The 23,977-nt window shown below is 34.2% G+C and overlaps 1 protein-coding gene across 2 annotated transcripts in view; it reads right to left on the bottom strand.

Annotated features, from left to right (window-relative positions):
* The window catches only part of ADCY8 (adenylate cyclase 8), a 397,348-nt gene that overhangs the window by 187,466 nt on the left and 185,905 nt on the right, over positions 1-23,977 (bottom strand). For both annotated transcript variants that reach the window (XM_051971100.1, XM_051971099.1), the window contains exons 4-5: positions 22,380-22,491; positions 8,318-8,445 (exon numbers count right to left, since the gene is read on the bottom strand). In XM_051971100.1, the coding sequence (XP_051827060.1) occupies positions 8,318-8,445; positions 22,380-22,491 (240 nt within the window). The remainder of the gene's footprint in view (positions 1-8,317; positions 8,446-22,379; positions 22,492-23,977) is intronic.

The raw sequence follows: 23,977 nt of genomic DNA on the forward strand, positions 1-23,977 counted from the left end.
TTCACTTGTATCTCTTTCTAAATGCTTTCCTCTTCCATTTCTAGCCATTCCTTAACATTGTCATAGTTCATTTTTTGAACTCAAAAGGAAGATTTGTTATTCAAGATATTAAAAGTTTGTCTCATCAGTTTCATTGTTTCAGCCCATCAAGATTTCCCTAGATTCTGAGTCTATTACTCCTGGCTTCATGTCAGCCTCTATGACTTCATTAAAGTATTGATAAATAATATTGAACAGAACAAATCTTTTAGGGCTCCACGAGAGATCTTTCTCCATGTTAGCACAGATCCAGTAACCAATACTCTTTCTTTGGTTGTTCAGCTAATTCTAAGTTTAACTAACTGCCTCCTAACTTATATTGTGGTTTGTTTATGGAGTAATTATGAGAAAGTTTACACAATGTTCTCCCTAAATCCACATATTTATATCTATATTCCATAGGATTTCTAGATCTGTTAGTCTAAGATTTTTGTTAAATATATGAATAATGAGGCTAGTTTGGCAGGACTTGACTTCAGAGAACTCATACTGATGCATAGGAATGGTTGCTTTCCTTTCTAAGGGCTGAAAAAAAAATAATACTTTTGAAAAAAATCTAAGAAATTACAATAGATAGAATAAGGTATAGGAAGATACAAAGAGTAAGTCAGACATCTAACCAATGTAAAGTTCCCATTCTAGTAGGCATAGTTAAATCTATGGCTCAATCTACCATAGGAAGTGCTAACTTTACCTAACACCTCAAAAACTAAAAAGCTACCTCATTCCAAGCTGGTCAACCAGTCCTTGATATGACCAAGTAGAAATATTCTTGACTGAATTTCCATTCATTTCATATCTTTTTGCCACTCTGCCTACTTAAATCCAATTCACACATGAATCAATACATCACCCCTTCATTCCACTGGTCCTCTTCAAAAATGAAGGTTAAACAAGAACAACATCAGATGATTAGTTACTCTGGGGAGTTTAAATGCATGAAATAATTTAGCAGAACACATTTTAAAAACAAAGCAGTTTAATGAGGATTCTGGTCTGGTAAGTGCCTTGAGGTGAAAGATCTTTGCATATGTACATAAATAGACTGTTATAAGCCCAGAGAGAGCATCACATTTCCCTCTCCCTGGCCTTCTGTGATCATTTTACTGGAGAGACTAGACCTGAAGCACATATACATCCAACTGGGAAAAAACTTAAGATAGACTAAGTTCAAATATAGACACACATATAGAAGGATAACTATCTGAGGAATCACCCTTAAGAAGTGTGATCCTTCTTGTGGAAAAAAAAAAGTGCGACCCTTTTTATAGTGGAAAGGAACTAGAAATTGAGTGGATGTCCATTAGAGAATGGCTGGATAGGTTATGGTATTTGAATGTAATGGAATATTATTGTTTTAAAAGAAATGAAGAGAAGGCTGATTTCAGAAAAGCTTGCAAAGACTTAGATGAATTAATGTTGAGTGAAGTGAGTTGAATCAGGAAAACACTGTATAAAGTAATAACAAGATTATGAAATGATCAACTCTGATGGACTTGCCTCTTTTCAAAATGAGATAATTCAGAGAAATTCCAATAGACTTGGGATGGAAATGCCATTTACAAGTAGAGAGAGAACATGAATATGTATCAACATTATATTTTCACTTTTGTTGTTTATTTGCTTGGCTTTTTTTGTTTTTTAATTTTTTTGCTTTTGATCTGATTTTTCTTTGGCAGCATGATGAATATAGAAATGTTTAGGAAAGTTGAATATGTTCAACCTATATTGAATTGCTTGCTGTCTTGAGGAGGAGAGTGGGAGAGAGAGGGGAAAAAATGCAACACAAAGTTTTACAAAGGAGAATGTTGAAAACTGTCTTTGCATGTATTTGGGAAAAAATACTATTAAAATGTAATCCTTTAAAATAGAGTGAATGCTGGTTGTGTACTCTAAAAAAGGCATTGATTCTTAGAATCCAACAGAGAGCTGTACTTAGGAAAATTTTCTTTGATTAAGAAAGAAAAAAGAGTTGTATTACCCCTATGTCGCATATATTCTTTATGTAGTAACATCACTGCCTTTGTATGTCAAGCTTGCACCTACTCTTCTTAGAGATGCAGAAACACAGAAAGAATATACCCTGATTAGCAGGAAATAGGTACCCACTGTTCTTGCTATTCTTTCTCATTAAATACAGCTCCCCAAAAGCTATTCAAATCTAACAAGCTATTAATGGGAAGCACACTGAGGAGGACTCACAAGTGATAGTGATAGAAAACAGAGTTCTTTAGATTTAGTGGATCCACAGTTCTTTAAAATCCCAAGGAAAGAATACTCAACTATACTGGAATCCCAATCTATCTGTGCCAGTTCTAGTTCTAGGAAAGAATAGTAAAGGGATTGCTACACTATGAATGACCACCGGGGGGCACACAATGGCTAGTAGAAGGGATGTGGAGAAAAGTCAAAAACTTAAAATGACAGCAGGAAAACAAATTGAAGAAGATTCTAATAATTAAATCCCAATCATTAAAATTAACTTTAAGATGTTCACTGTATTTTGCTTATACTCCTTCCTTCTTAATGTTGTTTTCCTAGGTCACAATCTTGATGTTTACTTAGTTCTGACTTTTGGCCAAGAATTTCTGATCACATCTACCATATCTCTGCCCTTTGGAGTTTAAATCCCAGCCCTTAATTATAGAATGAGACAGATTGAGAGTTAGCCAAGATCTTCCTGCCTACAATCATCTATAGGTATGATTATACTAGGCTCTATCAGGAAGAATATGTATAAATACATACTAAAACAATAAAAGAAAATATAAATTCATTGTCTTGGACTTTAATAAATCCAAAGCTTTATTCCTTTCATCTCCTATTTCTAACTTTTATTTTATATAATGAATTAAAGGTAGGAAATGACAAATATTGTCTACTTTAACCCATTTGACCATAACCTTCTCTCACACTCTAGTAGAGCCAGTCCAGAATCCTGAGCCCAAGACTCTAAAAGAGAAGTACCCCCTCCCTCCCACACACACTACAAGCCCTGCTTCCATCTTGGGTATTGCAACTATCATGAAGGGGGATAGTCTTTGTGGAAAAAGGGTCCACTATTACCACTACTACCAAAAGCAGCTAATGACCAACTACCATTGACAGGACAGACTAGCCAATCTAATTGAACTATTGAGATAAAAGAGAAAACATGTGCCAGACAGGTCAAATCACTTCAGTGAACACCTCCACTCACATCCTAATAAAGACATCCTAGGACTCTTGAGTCCAGAGTCCTAGGGATAAGTGCTCCTCAAACCACAGGCCCTACTTCTAGGCCAGCCCTCCTCTCCACTCCAAATATTAATTGTCAGTTAACTACATAGCTTTACTCTCCAAACCATTTGTCTTGTTTACAGTCTGAGCCCTTTAGCCATTGTCTAGGGGAGAATCATTTTGTCCTTGTAGAGAAGAAAATTGGCAACTGCTTCTTCAAGTATTGTAATGCTATTCTCAACAGCTGTAACTAATGAAATTTCCCCTCCCCAACAAAGAAGAAAGTTCTGATCACCAAATTCCTTGGCACTCTTTAATATCAAAAAGATGTATGATTTTTGAGGCATCTAGGTGGTGCCCTGGAGAGAGAATTGGACCTGGAGCCAAAAAGAATTCAAATCCAGTCTTAGAAACTCAATTGGTTTGTGAACCTAGGCAAGTCACTTGACTATTTCCTACCTCAGTTTCCTCATTTGTAAAATGAGAATAATAAAACTTCCCTCTTAGGATTGCTGTGAGGACAAAATGAAGTACTATTTGTGAAGCTTTGCAAATTTTAAAACATACTATAAATGATAATTACTACTACTACTATTACTACTACTACTACCACCACTCCTTCTCCTCCTCCTCTTCCTCTTCCTCCTCCCTTTCTCCTCCTCTACTTATCAATGGAAATGACATTAAAGAAAATGAGCTATCATTGTTTTACTATTGTATCCTAAGGACCATGGGATCTGTCCATCTGATTTGTATTTGAAACCTTTTACTTGTGTTGTTTTCCCCTGAAAGAATGAGTTCTTTGAGGGCAGTTTTCAATTTGCGTACATTTTCACTGGTCCCCTCCCCCCTGCCTGGAATTTTCTTTATCTTCATCTCTTAGCTTTCCTGCCTTTCTTTGAGAATCATCTAAAATCCACTTTCTGTGAAAAACCCTTTCCTGGTCCCCCATTGAAATAAAGAGACAAGGCTCGTAAGGCTATAGTGCCTTTCCTCTGTTGGTTATCTCTAATTTATCCTGTTGATAGATTATTGGTACACAACTGTTTGTGTGTTGTTTCTTTCATTAGACTGTAAGTTCCGAGTAAACAGAAAGCTACTATTTGCCTTTCTTTGTATCTTTAGTACTTTGCATAATGTCCGATTCATAGGAGGATCTTCATAAGTTCCTGTTTGTTACATGATGATTTCAGAAAAACCTGTAAAGACTTTCATAAACTGATACAATTAAATAAGTAGAATCAGAAGAATACTGTACATAGTAACAACAATATTATATGAAGAATAACTGTGAGTGACTTAGCTATTCTCAGTAATACATTGATTCAAGACAATCTATCTTTCTCCAGAGAAAGACTAATGGAGTATAAATGTAGATTCAAGAACACTATTTTTTTCAATTTTTCTTTTTCCTTTTTGCTTATTTTCTCCCACAAAATGACAAATATGGAAATATGTTTTACATGATTCCATATGTATAACTTATATTAGATTGCTTATCACCTTCGGGGAATAGGGAGAGAATTTAGAACTCAAAATCTTAAAAATGTTAAAAATTTGTTTTATATGTCATTGGGAAAAAATAAAATTATTAAAAATATATGATTGTTAACTTATTGAAGTGGATTTAAGGGTAAAAAGGGAATAAACATTTATATAGCATTTTCTATGTGCTATGGACTATCATAAATGCTTTTTAAAAATATTAATTCATTTGAGCCTCAAGACAACTCTATAAGATAAGTGCTGCCATTTTTCTCATTTTATAATTTAGGAAATTGAAGCAAACAAATATGAAGGGACTTGCATTTGGTCATATAGCTAATGAGCATCTGAGGCCAGATTTCAATGTAAGTCTTCTTTCCTACAAACCCAGTTTTCTAATTACTGTACCAACTAACTGCCATATAGCCTATGTAATGAGTTACATTATTCCATGTAGTTTCCAGCCTGAAATGGGAGTCCCATATGATACTCTGCTTTCCATACTACCTATAGAAAGGAATTTAGCAAGCTGTAATTTGTCTAGAGGATGCTAACTAGGTTGGCTGGAAGACTGAAAAAAAGGAAGGAGTTGTTGAAGAAAATGAGGTTGTTGAGCTTAGAGAATAAAAGGCTCATCTGTTTTCAGATGTTAAAATCTTGCCACATGACAGAGACACTACATTTATTTTGTATAATTTCAGTGGGCAGAAATAAGACAATGGGTGGCATTAGCTTAATATAAGGAAGAGATATAAAAATCAGAATGCCATTGGCTACCTTTCAAGTAATGAGTGTTCCATTGCTGGAGCTACATAAGATCAATGTCATCTCATCACAATACATTTAAAGTGTTTCTGCATTTGTTAAGATGTTCATTTGGTGGCACATAAAATACCTATGATTCAATAAGTAACTATGCTTCAACTAACTGAGCTAAGTAGTTTAAAACTCTAGTAGAAAAAGTATGGCTTTATGCAGGACTGGCAACCATATGTCTGGGAGCCAATTTTTAATGAGAAAGGATTTAAGTAAGAAGCCTGCATCTCAGTATGGTGCCTTTCCCTTGTATTCTGTGACAGGTGAATGCAAACTATTTATTGTTACAGTGAGTTAACATTGCTCAGGGAGCCAATACGTAGGGAAGATCTCTTTTCCACCCTATAATTAGTACAAGTGGAATCAGCATGTATGAAAAAACACCCTTCATTTAGCCCTGAAGCAGATTAAAACCATCATGAATAGGTGTTACACCTGGGGGCAAAAAGGGGCCCCATAAAGGCAAGGAGGGAGAGAAGAAAAAATACAATTCTTTAGTATGCTCTTGCTTTGAAAACTTGGCAAATGGGAACAGGTACACCCTTGAAACAGTGGAATAGCCCATTACCATATAAACTATGCTGAACAAGGAAGCAATGAACTGGTCCTATGCTTTAAAGACATTGAATTGAATCAGCATAAAAATTGGATATGGAAAGGGTTCTCTGCTAGAAGCAGTCTTTCAATCAACCCAAGACTCCTCTGGCTTTAGAATGACACAACTCTTACCATCAAGGGATCTGAAGTATTCTCAGGGAAGATAAGAAAGGGACACTAAGTAAGTATTCCAACCTGGACCTAGTTCCTGACATCCACACTCACATTTATAGGGATGTCTCTGGTGTAGACCCATTGTGTTAAAAACTGAGCTAATTATCTTTTCCTTCTTCTATCCCTTCTTCTGAGTTCATGATTTCTGTCAGTGATACCCACTAATCATCTCGTCTCCCAACTTTGTCAACTTGAAGTTATTTTTTTCTGCTCTCTCTCTCCTTCCTGATGTGAATCAGTCATGCTGAAATTCATCTTATATTCTGTTTATCTATCAGAGTCTTTCCTATTCCCATTGCCACTACTCTAATATAAAATCTTGTCACCAACAGCTTAGATTATTGAAATAGCCTTATCAAAGGAGATAACATAAATAGCTATAACTACATATGTACATATGTATAGTAATATGGGTATATTATATACACATATATTTTTCATATCTGTGTATATGTATATGTGAGGAGAGGGGCGAGAGAAGAGAGAGACAGAGAAGGGGAGAAAAGAGAGGGAGAGAGAGAGAGAAAGAGAAAGTAGAGATATGAAAGATAATCCTAAGAAGTGAGAATTTTAACATCTGGAGGCACTATCAAAAGCCTCTTGTCAAAGACTGGCTTTAAACTGAACTATAAGGAATCAATTAAGAAGTAGAAATGATGGGACAGAATATTTCAGGAATGGAGGACAATCAGAGTAAATGAATGGATATGGAAGATGGTGTGCCATGTTTGAGGCACTTAATAAGGAACTGGGTTGTAGATTATGTGGCAGGTTGTAATAAAACCAAAAATGTAGAAAGGGAACAGGTTATAAAGTCCAAGCTCTACAAAATTAATATTGAGTTCCATAGGTAATAATGGGCCACTGGAGCTCATAGATAACTGAAAAGATGATAATGCCCTTGACAGTAGTCGGAAATTTGGAGGAGGAGTTTTGGAGAAAAATGAATTCTGTTTTAGACGTGTTAAGTTTGAGTGGGAGAGGGTATGATATAAGATTTAAAAAGTTAAGATGGAATAATGTAATGAAGTACTTGAACTACTATGTAAAGGAATTTATATTAGATCTTGAAGGTAATAAGGAGATACTAGACTTTATTGAACAGGGTGACATGCTCATATCTAAACTTAGAAAAAATCACTTTGGTAACTAAGTAGAGGATGGCTTGAAGTAAGGAAACATGAGACGGAAGGACGAGGTAGAAAGCTACTTCAGTTGTCCAGGGAAGAGGTGATGAGAGTTTGGGCTAGGACTCTGGCTATGTGAGTAGAAAAAAAGGGAATCTACATGAAAAATATGAAAATTGAAATGACAAAATTATTAGACAATGAATTTGGAAAGGAGCTAAGGATAACATTAGTGTTGGAGGTGAGAAGGAAGACTGTAGTTATTTGAAATGTTGAATTCATACCCATACTTTTAATCCCTCAAATAAAATGTTTTGCAGTTCCATAAAATATTCCCTCACCCCACTAAGTATTTAAAAAAGTTCTTATTTAACAAATATTTATTACATATTATATGTAAAGCGGTACACTGTATCCGCCCATGACTAAAATGAACTATATTTTGACTGGTGTCTACTGCCTTTATCATACAGTATTGTATATTATTATTTTGGATGTTCCCTATATCACAAACTATAAGCATTATGAACAGGTTGCAATGATATGTAAATAGTAGATAATCTGGGTCAAACACTTTTCTTTTTACAGGGGAATGTCAAGATGACATACACCCCCAAAATCTATCATTTTATATTATATTTACCCCATGGTTACCATGCATATATTAATACAATGTGATTTACTTAATTGATATTAAAATGATCTGAAGATAGGTTGATTTGGTTGGAGTGAAGAGAGGATAATGTGTGTGAGAGAATGATTATTTCTCAAAGCCTAAAATAAAAAATAAAAAGACTAAATGCTACCTAGCAATAAGTAAGTAGAACACTAGTCATCCACAGGACCAAAGATCAAATTACCTGATGGTCTTGATCATACTGAGCCCCATTTCAACACAGCAGTGGGCATGGTCCTGACGAGGTTCAGGGAGTCCAGAAACACAATAGTAGCAGTCCCCCAAGATCTTAATCCGAAGACAATGATGCTCCTATATTTGAAATGGTGAGAAAGAAGAAAAAATGATCAGCAGAGGGATTAAAGTTTTATATAATCCTTAGGGAAGAATTGAAGATTGAGAATGAGAAGGAAGATTATAATCATTTCATAGAGGGTGATACTGGGCTTACCAGTTTGCCTATGCTATGGCTTTCTCATCAGTCCTAGTAGAATCAAACAAGTGAATTATCAATGCAGATTAGTCATTATAATAATCTGCCTATAAACTGATGTAGGGAGTTTTCATACCCACCAGAATTCTGATAGCTTATCTCAGAGAAGTTAAAGAATTATGCCCAATGTCACATAGCTAGCGAGTGGGAGATAAAGGGTTTAAATCCATCATCTCATTCATTTTTCCAATGGTTCCCAATTTTTTTTTTGTCTCAGGACTCCTTTACATTCTTAAAAATTATGGGGGACTCCATATGTTTATGTGGGTTATATCTATTGATAGATACTATATTCAATGAGCCTCAGATGAGCTATAAATAGATGATACAATATTAGGCAGCTAGGTGGCTCAGTGTGATAATAAAGTGCCAAGCTTGGAATCAAGAAGATCTGAATGCATATATGACCTCAGATACAATAGCTGTGTGATTTTGGGCAAGTTATTCAACCTCTGTTTGTCTTAAACCACCGAAAAATGAAAGGACCAATATCTTTGCCAAGAAAATCTCATGGATAGTATGGTCCATAGGATTAGTCACATATGACTGGACAACAATATTAGAAATAAAAGTTGGTAAATTTTGAAATATTGATTCATTTCAAAATAATAATAAATCATGTTCTTTACATAGCTTTGTGAAAAAACAACTATTTTTTTTCTAAAACAAAAATATAGTGAGAAGAATGGCACTATTTTACCTATTTTTGCAAATCTCTGATGTTTGGCTCAATAGAAGTTTGATTCTCATTATCTATTTCTGCATTCAATCTGTTGTGACATGTTATTTTGATTGAAATATATGAGAAAAATATGGCATCACACCAATAGGTAATTGGAAAAGTACAACTGTTTTATGAAAATAATTTCTTGGCATTATTATGAAAATAGTTTTGAACTTGAGGACTCCATGAAAGATTCTTGGGACATAGACTATATTTGCATTAATCTATATTAAGTTCTTTTTTTAAAAATTTTTAATTTTTTAAAATTTTTATTTAATAATTACTTTATATTGACAGAATCCATGCCAGGGTAATTTTTTTTTTTTTACAACATTATCCTTTGCACTCATTTCTGTTCCAATTTTTTTCCCCTCCCTCCCTCCACCCTCTCCCCTAGATGGCAAGCAGTCCTTTATATGTTGGATATGTTGCAGTATATCCTCGATACAATATATGTTTGCAGAACCGAACAGTTCTCTTGTTGCATAGGGAGAATTGGATTCAGAGGTATAAATAACCCGGGAAGAAAAACAAAAATGCAGATAGTTCACATTCGTTTCCCAGTGCTCTTTCTTTGGGTGTAGCTGCTTTTGTCCGTCATTTATCAATTGAAACTCAGTTAGGTCTCTTTGTCAAAGAAATCCACTTCCCTCAAAATATGTCCTCATACCATATCGTTGTCGAAGTGTATAATGATCTCCTGGTTCTGCTCATTTCACTTAGCATCAGTTCATGTAAGTCTCGCCAATCCTCTCTGTATTCATCCTGCTGGTCATTTCTTACAGAACAATAATATTCCATAACATTCATATACCACAATTTACCCAGCCATTCTCCAATTGATGGGCATCCATTCAATTTCCAGTTTCTAGCCACTACAAACAGGGCTGCCACAAACATTTTGGCACATACAGGTCCCTTTCCCTTCTTTAGTATTTCTTTGGGATATAAGCCCAATAGAAACACTGCTGGATCAAAGGGTATGCACAATTTGATAATTTTTTGGGCATAATTCCAGATTGCTCTCCAGAATGGTTGGATTCGTTCACAACTCCACCAACAATGCATTAGTGTCCCAGTTTTCCCGCATCCCCTCCAACATTCATCATTATTTTTTTCCTGTCATCTTAGCCAATCTGACAGGTGTGTAGTGGTATCTCAGAGTTGTCTTAATTTGCATTTCTCTGATCAATAATGATTTGGGACACTCTTTCATATGAGTGGTAATAGTTTCAATTTCATCCTCTGAAAATTGTCTGTTCATATCCTTTGACCATTTATCAATTGGAGAATGGCTTGATTTCGTATAAATTTGAGTCAGTTCTCTATATATTTTGGAAATGAGGCCTTTATCAGAACCTTTAACTGTGAAGATGTTTTCCCAGTTTGTTGCTTCTGGGACTCTTGAATAATTGGAAGTTGACCCCTATATTAGTGGAACTTGAGGACTCAGCTAGCTTTAACAGAATGCAGCTTGTTCAAGCTTGAAGGTTTTGTATCAGTAGCACCAAACAATATTTGGGGAGAGAGAGAGAGAGAGAGAGAGAGTGAGAGTGTGTGTGTGTGTGTGTGTTTAAAACTGTTGCTACCAACTATCTACTATTAGGCAAATTAGCAGATTCTCCCTCAAGACCTTAATATTTCCCCAGGGAAATTGGCCATGATATGGATGTTTGTAGTTCATAGAATCAAAAGCTAGAAAGGTCCTAAACACCCCCCTCTCTTTTTTTGGGGGGGAGGGCTGAGGCAATTGGGATTAAGTGACTTGTCCAAGGTCACACAGCTAGGAAGTATTAAGTGTCTGAGACCAGATTTGAACTTGGGTTCTTCTGACTTCAGAGCTGGTGCTCTCTCCCCTGTGCCACCTAGCTGCCCCTAAGCCCTCTATCTCAAGAGCAATCTTATATGACTATTCCCTTTTCCAGATAAGACAGCCAAGGCTTAGAGCAAGGGAGTGAGTAATTTAAATTCAGTCACTTAAGTAAGCACCAGCCAGGGTTCGACCCCAAATCCTTTGGGGGGGTCAGATCTAACACACCTGCCATTATAAAAGAGATGACTTAGAAGTGTTGAGATTCTGTCATGCTCCTTCTGTCGCATCCATTCAAGATGGATGTAACTAGATGTAACTAGAAGAGGGCAACAGGGTTTCGCATTGGGACTATGTTTTGGAGCACTAACTCCTTCATGGGACAGTATCGATTACCAGGTGATTAGCAAGATTCTTTCTTCCCTCTACCTAAGATGTCTATAATCTAAGGGAATCCTTTCCTAGGTTATCCCCCAAATGAGGTAGAGTGGAAAGAGTACTGGGTCTGGGATTAGAGAACCAGATTTAAATTCTGTGTGACTTTAAACATTGGTCCAAAAATCTCAGTATCTTATTGATAAAATTAGAGGTTGGAGATAGTATTAAGTGGCCACACAGGTCCTAGACTAAATATATTATCCCATAATACTACTCCCTCCCCTTGGTAACTGCCTCACAGTGTCCTGGTCTTTGCTTTAGGGAACATCTGGGCTTCCACCCGAGGTTTTTAATCCTCTTCCCCTCCGGCAACTATTTTATAGGAAATGGTCTTTTCTCCAAAATTTCTAAGTACAGTTCTGTACATATATATTAAGTACATAAATACAAGTTGTTATTATGTTCAAAAGAGGCATTGAACCAATGTAAAAACATGTGGTTGGATGTTCTTCTATATGTCAGACTCTGATGCTTTCTGGTGAGCTCAACTCCCACTGGATGACCTGATATGAATTCCAAAAGATGCAAGTTCAAATTACTAGTTCTATGATGCTGGGTAAATTACTTAATCTGTTTATCTCAGTTTCCTCATCTATAAAAGGGGGATAATAATATCACCTATGTCACAGATGTTGTAAGCATCAAATAATTGAAAAACACAACATAGTACATGGCACATAGTAAGCACTATATGAATGTGAGCTATTATTACAGCAAATATTAATGTTCAAGTTCATAGGAGATGATTTTTTCATTCAGAAAAAAGTTCTGCATTAAAGAGTTCTTAAAAAAATAAAATGAACCAAAGCTCAGAACACACAAGCAAGTCCCAAGATGATCTTGAAAATGTCACTATAAAAGCAGTTGTGATAGATACATTGTTTATCCATTTTTTATTTTTACGTTAGTGAGATTTTATTTTATGTTTAAATTTTTATTTTTATTTATTTTGCTCTGAACTTAAGATATAAAACAACATTTCTATCACATAGTAGACTAGAAAAAATCAATGCACATAAAATTATAAATCTATTATGTACAATTTGTTATCCCTTTTAAATATAAACTACTTATCACGTAACTTTCTTTTTTTTTCCTTTTTTTCTTTCTCCTTCCCTAAAAATGGCTGCCATTACACACATTATGTGTATATAGTTATATATATAATACATATCAAATATATGCATATGTATGTATATATGTGCATATATTTGCATGTATAAAACATATAGGGATTTCTTACCAATTTTTGTGTCGTGTATGCTTTTGTCAGTTTGGTGAAACATAGGGACTCCTCAGAATAACATTTTCAGATGCATAAAATACTTAGGATTACAAAGTAAACCTAGAACATTGAAATATAGTTTTTTCATATGATAAATGAGACTAGATATGATCTAGTTGTAGATCTAATAATTGGAATGATTTTAAAGTAGTGATGAGCATAAAAGATTTTGTTAAGGTATCTGCATCAATTGTAATATATGAAAATATCCATTATTTCTATTGATGACAAAATCACAAATTCTGCTAAAATTACAATGATTTGTTGCCTACGTTCACGATAGAAGAAAATACTAAATTTTATTTGGAGGTTTAATGAAAATAACATTTTTCCCCATTCAAGTCCATAAACAATTGGTTAGGAACTACTCAGGTAGTAAATTCCATCCAAAGAACTAAAAGATTTGGGTGGAGCATGTTGGTTGATTCCAAGCTACAGTCTACTTATATCCCATATCTTGAATGAATTCTGAGATTTCTGAGTCTTTTTTTTCATTGATTACATTCTGTGTAAATTAAATTTAATAACAAGACACCTAATCTCTAAGTTGGATCCAAATGGGATCGTAACACTTGTTGTGCCTAAAATAGGAACATTGTTAAGTTGCATTGAGATAATCTGTGTAAAACCCTGAGTAACATATATCTAAATCTACACACAAAACACATATGACATAAGTATAAATGCACATGTGTATACACATATATATTTATGTGTGTGTGTATATATATATATATATATATATATATATATATATATTTAATTTATTATGTTTATGGGAAAAGAATAGTCTATGTTCAATTCAATTCAACACACCATTACTAAGGTTCTATTATCTATATATGTGTGTATATATGTATACATATATGCATGCATATGTGCATATAGGTGAGGAAATTAGGGTTAAATGACTTGCCTGGGGTCACACAACTAGGAAATGTTAAGTGTCTGAGTCAGGATTTGAACTGAAGTCCTTCCAATTTTAGGGTCAGAAAGTAGAGGTGCACTTAAGTACTCATAGAACTTCTTTTCAGATGAGACATGCAAATTCAGAGAGGATTAGTAGACTTGTCCAAATCAGAGCAATGATTTCAACCCATTGTTCTTGACTAAGTCAGTCCTTTGGTTTTTTTCCCCATGATTCCACAAAAAAGTAGTAATCCACCTTACCACCTTTGAAAGGATGACATGGTAAGTAATGGAGATCATATGGATTCAGCCCATATTTTATATTTGGTAGAAATATCAGAAAACTTGGCCACTTTGAATTCATTTTTATGAAGGGATTGGTGCAAGTAGTATTGGACACATTTGTGGAAAATTTCAATATAAACCAATATCTGTATGTCTTTGTGTTCACACACACACACACACACACACATATATATATATATATATACACATATGTATGTGTGTGTATGTTTCTTATTGTGTTAGCAGGCCTTAAATGATTTTACATTCCAAAGGAGAATAGGGAAGGTTCATTGTGAACCAGATAAATAAATAATAACTATATAAAAATCAGTGTGTCAAGCTGAAACACTGAGCTGTATTTAAAATCTTACTATCTGCATTTAGCTTCAATTTCTGATCATTACTAGGTGTGTGACCTTGGGAAAGTATCTTAAGCTCCCCAAGGCTCAGTTTCCAGTTATGTAAAATTGAGAAGGTGGGAATAGATGTCCTCTGATGTCCTCTCCAGGTTTAGATCTCTGATTCTGTATGATGGAAAAAAAAATATATGAGGGAAAGAACACTGTTGGGAAGGGATGAGCAATTGAGAAAAGTCTTATGTAGTAGTACATACTTGAGTTATATTTGAAAGTAAGGCAAGGGACTATCCATGGGAAGATGATAAAGACTGAATTTTAAATTTAGGGACTACATGTGCAAAGATAGAGATATGCAATGTCATGTACAACTAACATCTAGCAAGGCAGTTTAACCAAAATAGAGAGTAAAGGGAAGTAATATGAAATAAGATTGGATGAGTAGATCGAAGCCATATTGTGGAAATCTTTTAAGTGGAATGCATTTGATTCTAGAGGAAGACTCTTGTCTGCAGTAAGAGCTAATCTTGAAATGAGATTCTCAGAGGATATTTCCCTCCATGTCTGATTTCTGGCTATGAGCTGCACTTAGATGAAAACATAAGTGCTAGTGCATTAAAAGAAGAGCTGTTCTCATCCAGGTCCAAGATAAAACAGTATCAAGGAAGAAGCTTTTCTTAGTAGATTTTTTAAGCAAAGAAGATGTATAGAAGAAGAAGGAAAAAACAACAACTTCTATCTTTGGAGTCAATGGACTTGATTTCAAACTCTATATCCTAATTATTTTGTACTCCATGCTTCTGTTTCTGATTTTTTATTTACTCTTTATATAATTTCATAAAGATTAAGAAAAAGAAAAAAAAAACTCTGCCTTCACCATTCTTTTCCATTTTAGCTGCACTATAGCATTATTTACTAGTAATATAATACAAATTAATCTCACTAAGAACCCATAGGTCATTTCACACATGCTGTTTTCTAAACATACCACTTCCATCCCATATAAAATGTAGTTGATCTTCTGAATGCAAATACAGGACTTAATACTTCTTTCAACTTCATTATATAATGCTACCAAGATATTTTGAGATGCCACTTTTGTTATACAATGGCTATGCATATTATAAAGTAGAATATGAAATACTGAAAAGTGATAGGGAAATTTCTTCCTACAAGCTTTTGCTTTGATCATACGCTGGCTGTGGCTTCCTGACTACACTGAGAAAGTAGAGATGCACTTAGCTATTCATCAAAATTTTTTTCAGATGAAACAATGAAAGTCTAGAGAAACTTAATGTCTGGTCCAAGTCAGAGCAATGATTTCAACCCATGGTCCCTGACTAAATCAGTCCTTTGTTCTCCCCCTCCCCCATTATTCTACAAAGAAGTTGTGATACCTTACTACTTTAAAAGTGTGGCATGCTAAGTAATGGAGACCATATGGATTTAGCCTATACTTTATATTTGGTAAAAAGATCAGAATTTTTAGTCACTTAGAACTCACTTTCGTATTTGACACATTTGTGTAAAAGTTCAATATAAGCCAATATGTGCACGTCATTAGTTCATATGTGTATATGTGTGTTTGTATATGTATTTGAATGTTTTTAAGAGTTGCTATAAAAATTATTCCATCTATGTCCTAATAAATAAAAAATATAGTGTCCAGATCACTGAGAGAGATCACTGAATTCCAATTCTGTCACCCAAAGTATTATGCATGAATATCTTTATGCCATCAACATATTTAATAAGCATGCTATCTATACTTCACAAATAACTTTATACTCTAGCATAATTCTTGATTTTTAATAATAATTCAAAATTTTGGGCCTGATTTTGTTAGTCTTGAAATTATAGAATTCTTTTATTAGAAAAAGATCTCTGGAATAATCTAATTCTAACTTATGTGAAAAAGAACCCCTTCTACAACATATATGAGTGGTCATCTAGTCTTTGCTTGAAGACTTGTAGTGAATAAAAATTCATTACTTCCTGAGGCAGCCTTTTCCACATTGAGATAGAGTTAACTATTAGGAAGTTTATCTTCATACCAAGATTAATTTAGTCTCTTTGGAGTTTCCACCTGTTGCTCTCACTTCAATACTCTGGAATTTCAAATAGAACAAATCTAATCCTTTCCCCCCACTTAATAGTCTTTCATATATTGAAAACAGTTACTATCTCTTCTCTCTACAACTAAAATACTTTTCCAGGCTAAATATCTTTAGTTTCTTCCAGTGATTCTTATATAAAACGAACTCAGCATAATGATCACTCTTCTTACAGGGTACTAATTGTGTGCTCAGTAATTATTTAGCTAATATTTTTTAACAAGAAACTTGGTTCTTTTCTGAAAACCAGCCTAGGTATATATAGAAAGAGTCATCACCAGAAATAACCTCATAAAAGTCTCCATATTAAAACAACATATTCTTCAGTATTAGGTGATTTCATTCAATGAAAAGGTGGGTATTTAGGAATGATCATAACTAAAAAAGCAAGCAAATAAATAAATGAATGAATGAATGTGTGTCTGTCTGTCTGTCTGTTCTATCTATCTCTATATATCAAAAAGTGTTCCAGAAAAGAGAAATAAAAGATAACAATGACTTGTAGACCATAAAGATATATCATCAATAAATGAACATATTGTTTTAAAGAAAGTCAAGAGACACTGGACATGATAGTCAACCACAAACTTAAAGTACAATTGGTTGTATTCTAACAAAGAGAACATGATTGATCCCTAATGAAGTAATTATTTTCCAACCTAGCTATCTGTGCAAAGCCAAATCTCAGTTTTTTAGTACAAAGATCATAATCTATGCCAGAGTAGCAGAAATACCTCAAATAAGAAGGATGATAAAATCTAACTCCAATCAGACCTATTCAAACAAGTTGTTAATTCTGAAATATGGAAGCATGTAGCAGATTTCAAGATGGTCTAATAACAATTTCCTAATGAAGTTTAACCAATGTAAATGAATTGCCACGATAAGGAGATCAAGAGAATTCAGAAACCATTTTACACAGGAAATATTTGGACTAGTTTGCCAAATGCAGAGAAAAGGCTGTCAAAGATGACCATAATTGCATAATAATAATATTTATGTAAAATAAATTACATACCAAGCATTATGTTAAATGCTTTAGAATACAAATTAGCCAAATTTTGTGGAAAAGGATGATGGATTATAATATATAATATTGCATATAACAGTATTTTTTTTTTAAAATCAGTTTACAGAACCATTTGTGAAAGACAATCCAAGGCATCTGGAGGACATTTAAAGATAAAACTTGAAGGATAATAATTGGAATATATACAAATTGGAAAAAAAGGTCTATGGAAATTTTCGTAACATACTGCTTTCTTTATTAACAGAGAAGTGGAACCAGCACAATTTGAATACAATATCATGGTTCCTGATGTACTCCATGAGAGAACAGAATTAGTATTAAAGACCAAAAACAAACAAAAAAATAGATGAGAAGTATTCTACCAAGCATGTACAAAAATGATCCATTTTGGAAGTTGTGTAATTTTGAGTGCTTTAGGAATAGAGTCCCACAATAATTTAAAAAACAAAAAATGCTAAATGCTTATAAAAGTAAAAGATCTTATTAATAAGAAATTTTCAGTAAGAACAGTTCAATAACTATTTGAATATCTGTCTACTTTTTTATTTCTATGAATTCCTTATGAAATAATTTGCAGATGTATCTAGATCATCATTAATGAAGATATCAAATGGAAATGCTGACTTTTACAAGATATGATCTCTGGTAGAGGATTTCTTTGGATTATTCCAGTTGACTGAAAAGTACAACAAATATGAGATTTCACAACGTGGTTCTTTTTTGTTGACTTAATATATATATAAAATTCAGTAGATCAACAATTTCTCACCTTTACCAATAAAGAACAGAATCAAAGAAGAGATGAAAGGCTCTTCATCAACAAGGTGTTTCTAGTGCATATGTAAATTTATTCCTAGTGGCAACTACATAAAAATCATATAAGATTCCTTGAAAGACAAAATAACAAAAACAGTTTTGTTCTCCGATCCTTTGACAATCATTATAAAGCAAAGCCTAAAAGATAGAGATGTATACTTGCCTAGTATACAGATCACTTCTGTGAATAACCTCCAGCAAAGTGTTTAAAGTGAAATAGGCTAGTTTGGGACAATGAGAGGTCTCTGACCTGCACTTGAAGAATTGGATAATATTCTTTATTTTTGTTAAGCTGTGAAAGATAGTTAGTCTTTATCTATAGGATCTGTATTCAAATCCAGATTCAGAAACTAAGTATGTGATCCTGGTCAAGTCACTTAACACTGTTTGCTCAGTTCCTCATCTATAAAATGAGCTGGAGAAGGAAATGGCAAAGCATTTCAGTATATTTACTAAGAAAATTCCAAATGAGATCATGGGAAGTCTGATATATCTGAAATGGTTGAACAACAATGATAAATACATGTATATATATGTGTGTATATATATATACATGCACACATACACACTCAGACCTGAAGTCAGCTGATCCTATCCAAAATGAGCCATGGCTAACATTGGTTCATCAAGTCCATTCTCCAGAAAATACATCTCTTATGCATAACATAACCCAAAATTTAAAGCTTCCATGGACAGCAAAGTATGCAAATTTGCTCATTTTCTTCTTCTTTAAAAGGGTCCCACTTCTGAGTTTGTCTATCTTCTTGTTACCACAATATTTTGGTGGGCTTGGGCATCATATGGAGCTGAAGGGATAACTTTGCATTATGTGCAATATCCAAATTGGAGCTCATGTCTATTTGGTTCTTCAATCTCCATTATTATATCTACACATATAGTTCTATTCTAAAGGACAGCATTTTGTACACTGAAACTACTTATAAATTTAGAAATATAGCAATCAAGTAAAAGTGTTACAATATAGAAACAGAAGCATATGTCAGTGTTTACCTACACATGATTCTATTAATAAAATCTATGGGGCACATTGCTTCCCTTCAGACTCTACATTTCCATCAGACTATTCTATTTGCTGTTGTTCCCTATGCACAGAATTATCAAGTCCCACCTTCATATTTTTGGAGACAAGAAGCTCAGAATTCATCTTCTTCTGATACTGATCCAAGTCATTTTATCTCTCAGGGCTCTTGGCAAATGTCTAAGAGTATAATCTGCAAAGAAGGTCCTTAATAAAAGTGATAGAAGGACCTTGGTCATCTGAAAATTCTCTACAGCAATGAAATACCAGATCCAATACCTATCCCTATTCTAATACAAAACATTTTGCTTCCATTCGAAGTCTTTCAAATGGGAGTACTGCTTTTATAGTTTTATCACATACATGACCAAAACTCATAACTAACTCAATAGTGATTATAATTTGTGCCACTCTAATCCAAAAGATGTCAAAGAAAAGTTTTAAAAAATAGTCTATTCAGGGCTGCTTATAGCCTCTTATTCATCTGTCTAGGATGAACATAATTTATAAAATGTTCCAAATCACTTAGAACTGGATTGATATGTGTGTATATATATATATGCATATATATGCACATCATTTGTATAATATAATATGGCATGTGTATGTACTTGAACATAGTAAGATGTTTTTTTAAAAATTTAACATATTAACAGTGAAAAGATGCCTAAGGAAAATGTCATCAGTGATACAATCATAAAGTCACCTGGCAAGAAAAGTAAGTGGGGTAATCACTTGTCAAGAGAATGGTATAACAGATATATCACATTCTTCCTTGGTATTCATGCAATGTCAAGAAGAATAGAGAATAGACTCAGCAAATATTATACATGATGAAATGTCATATTCAGTGAAAAAATGGAAAAGATCTTACATCAGTAAACTCATAGATTTATTGAATCATCAAAGTATTAACCAAATTATCTACAAGGCCTTTTTTTTCAAAACAACATCCACTGAGTACAGACTACAATACTATTTATTCTATGTTGCTGGTATCTAAACAGCTGAAGACATTAAAAACTCTCCCTAGAATAAAAAACAAACAAATATTTATTAAGTACTCAGTCTTTGGAGAATTTTAGATACAATCTTTTAATGCATATACTAGTGAAGGACCAGGATGCCCCTCCCATTTCAGGTTATCAGTGAAACTTTTAAGAGTAAAGAAATAGTGGAACCTGCCATGTTCCCTCTATTTTTCCATTTAATTTAGTTCTAATCAAGAAGCATTTCATCTGTGCATAGTATGTGCCAGGAACTGTGTCAAACATAGATACAAAGATAAAAACAAACAAACAAAAGCCCAATTTTTGCTCTCAAATAAATTACCCTGTAATAGGCAAAACAACATATGATCAAATAAGTCAGTACAAGGTAAAATACAAGGTAACTAGGAATGGGAAAGCATCAACAATTGAAGAGATTAAGAAATATTTTATGGCAAGGTGAAACTTGAACTGAGATCTGGAAATTTCAAGAGGCAGAACATAGGAGCTAGAATAAAAAGGGGCATATTGTGCAAAAATATGAAGGTGGGACCTGATAATTCTGTGCATAGGGAACAACAGCAAATAGAACAGTCTGATGGAAATGTAGAGTCTGAAGGGAAGCAATCTAAAAATAATCAAGAAAGTTAGGATTGAACGAAATTATGAAAGTCTTCAAAGGGCCCCCAAATTAGTTTGTATTTCATCTACTATGCAACAGGAAGAAGTGACATCATATCACATCACATCACATCACATTCATAAAACAGATTCTTCTGATTCTTCTGATTCTTTAGGTCAGAATTACAATATGACACTAAAGTGAATTAATTCTTAAATAAGGTCATATTGAAAAATTTTACATGTTTTATTTGTTTTGCTTAAACATTGTACTATCCCAGTATAAAACACATTTGTGAAAGAAAATGCATAGTGAAGCATTAGAAGGCTCACTAGGTCTGTATTCTAAAACCAACCACATTAGAGACAAAGGTGTTTCATTAAGAGATACTATTAAAATTAGCAATAAATATATTCCCTTCAATGTAGTCCTGAATGGACTTTCCTTAAATTTCACTCTACCATAACACACAGAGTATGTTATAAGGTTCTAGTGCATTTTCTGTGGCCTGAGGACATAGAATTTAGATTTTTAGTGTTAAAGATAATGATCTCATCCCTCCCAGAATGGAAACAATAGTGATTCTAGGGTCAGAGGATCTGTGTTCAATTTATGACTCAACTTGTTAATTGTGTGACTGAGGAAGTCACTTCCTCTGTTTGGGTCTCTCCTCCATCATATCCTTTGTAAAATGAGAGAGTTCGACTAAATGATGTCTGAGGTATCTTGGAACATGATTCCTTCTATCAACGCTCACCCTTTAAAATTAATATGAACCAAACAAGACGCAAAATAAAGCTAGAGTGTTCCAGGCTCCAAAGTGGATATTTAAAATCTGATAAGGCTCCAAAGAGTGGACAACTCAGCCATGGCTATAGAAAAGTCTAGTGGATTAAATATGTCCTTGAGAAAATGCAGTTTCATGCCAGATGGCCAAATTTGGCTTGGAGAATGTACCCAGTAATCACTGGATAAAGCCTCCTTCCTGACCTTTGGTATACATGGCAGTAAGCCACATGTATAGGGAAATAATAATGGGGGAGGCAAGCAGAATGAAATGACTCCTGGATGGCCCTTTGCCTTGAGCTGACTGTCACTGAACCAGCTGCCTATAAAAGGGCAAAATCTAGACAGCAAACCTTCTAACAAGGGTCATTAACTAACCAACATCAATCGATCCAGCAGGAAGATTGGAGAGTCTCCTGTCAATGCTCAGAGGACTGAATGTAGACAGATAATACCATCAGTGATGGCAGCCGAAATCCTTCTCCTCTCTAATTAAGCATGCAACCTCATACTCCTTCTAAAGACGGAGAGGGAATTAAATTCAACTCACATGGGCTAGTCGATCAAATCTGGCAAAGAGTTCGTTCAACATCCTGACCAGCTCCTGTGCTGACAAGGTCGTGGAAAGGTTGGTAAATCCTTTAACATCTGCAAAAAGAATACTAAACACAAAAGGGAAGGGGGGTGGTGGTGAGAAGAAAATATATTAATATTTTAATCCATCCTGGGAGACACATCAACACCACGTAAACAAACAAAGCATCTGTGGGTTTGAGGTCTTAACTCTGCATTGCTGAGGAAGCCAAGGGGGAATGAATGAATGGCCCAGGATTTAAACCAGGTCTAATTCAGGAGGAGGCCAATTCACAAGCTCAGGAAGTGTAAATGAATGCTGAAAGCTCCCATTCTTGTTCTTGGCAAAGAGTTTGTGAGCTGTTTCTAAGACGCACCAATTCTGTTACAAAACTAAGTTCTACTTTAGAAAAAAAATATTTTGAAGAGAACTAGAATGAAATTTTAACCAAGTTATATAAGTTTAACTTTTGAGTTTAGCTATTTCTAAACCATGGCTCCCCATGGCCATCTTCTTATTGAAAATTGTCTTCTGCCCTTAGGATTGAATATGTGAAGTCTTATCTTTGCATAGTGATTCTAAGTCAGGTCACTGTGCAATTCCTAATCATTTCCAAAACAGTTTATCTGACTTTTAGTCTTCATTTTTCAATGCTATGTGTTGTTTTCTCTGTTAGAATGTAAGTTCCTTAAGGAAAGGGATGATCTTGTTTTTTGCTTGCCTCTGTTTGTATCCCCAGTGCTTAATACAGTGCTTGGCACATTTCAAGTACTTGAAGAATGCCTTTTCATTTATTAATTTATTTCAGTAAATATAAAGTAAAACATAGAACAATGGTTCATATTTTTAATAGGGCGAAGATTAAGGAATTTAGAACTAGAATGGATTTTAGAGATCATGTGGCAATGAGATTCCTTCCCTTCTCTTTTTTTTTTTTTTTTTTTCTTTTTGGTATTATGGACCTCTTTGGCACTCTGGTGAAGTCTATGGACCTCTCCTCAAAATAATGTTTTTAAATAATTGAAAAAATGCTAAATTTCAGTTAGGGGTTAGTAAAAATTAAAACATAAACTTGTTTTCAATTATGAGTTTATGGACCTCCTAAAATTTAATAACCCCTGATCTAGAAGAATTTTCTTAATTAATATGACTGAAAAATCAACTATCATATTAGCTGTATCTTATGAAAAAACATTTGCAAAAAAATGTGGAGGCAGAAGTCAAGCAGTTGAGTATGGAATGTATTGGTAGAGAAAATATCCTCACTGACATTTGTCAAAGCATTGAAGATAGTATACTCTTCTCTGTGGCATGGTCATACGAAGGTAATAGTATGTTATAACACTGTGATAAATGCAAATCAATACTGCATGCCATACTCTATGCCAAATGCTTGAAATACAGAGAATAAGGGGAAAAAAGTTCACTGGTCTCAAAGATCTCACAATGGTGTGGGAGATAACATGTAAATAATTACACATATTCAAGATGATAGATTGGATAAATTGAACATAATCCAAAGAGGGAAGAAATCATACTTAAGGGGGATCAGGCAAAGTTTTCTGTAGGAGAAA

Source organism: Antechinus flavipes, chromosome 1 (genome assembly GCF_016432865.1).
Source record: "Antechinus flavipes isolate AdamAnt ecotype Samford, QLD, Australia chromosome 1, AdamAnt_v2, whole genome shotgun sequence".
Taxonomy (NCBI): Eukaryota; Metazoa; Chordata; class Mammalia; order Dasyuromorphia; family Dasyuridae; genus Antechinus; species Antechinus flavipes.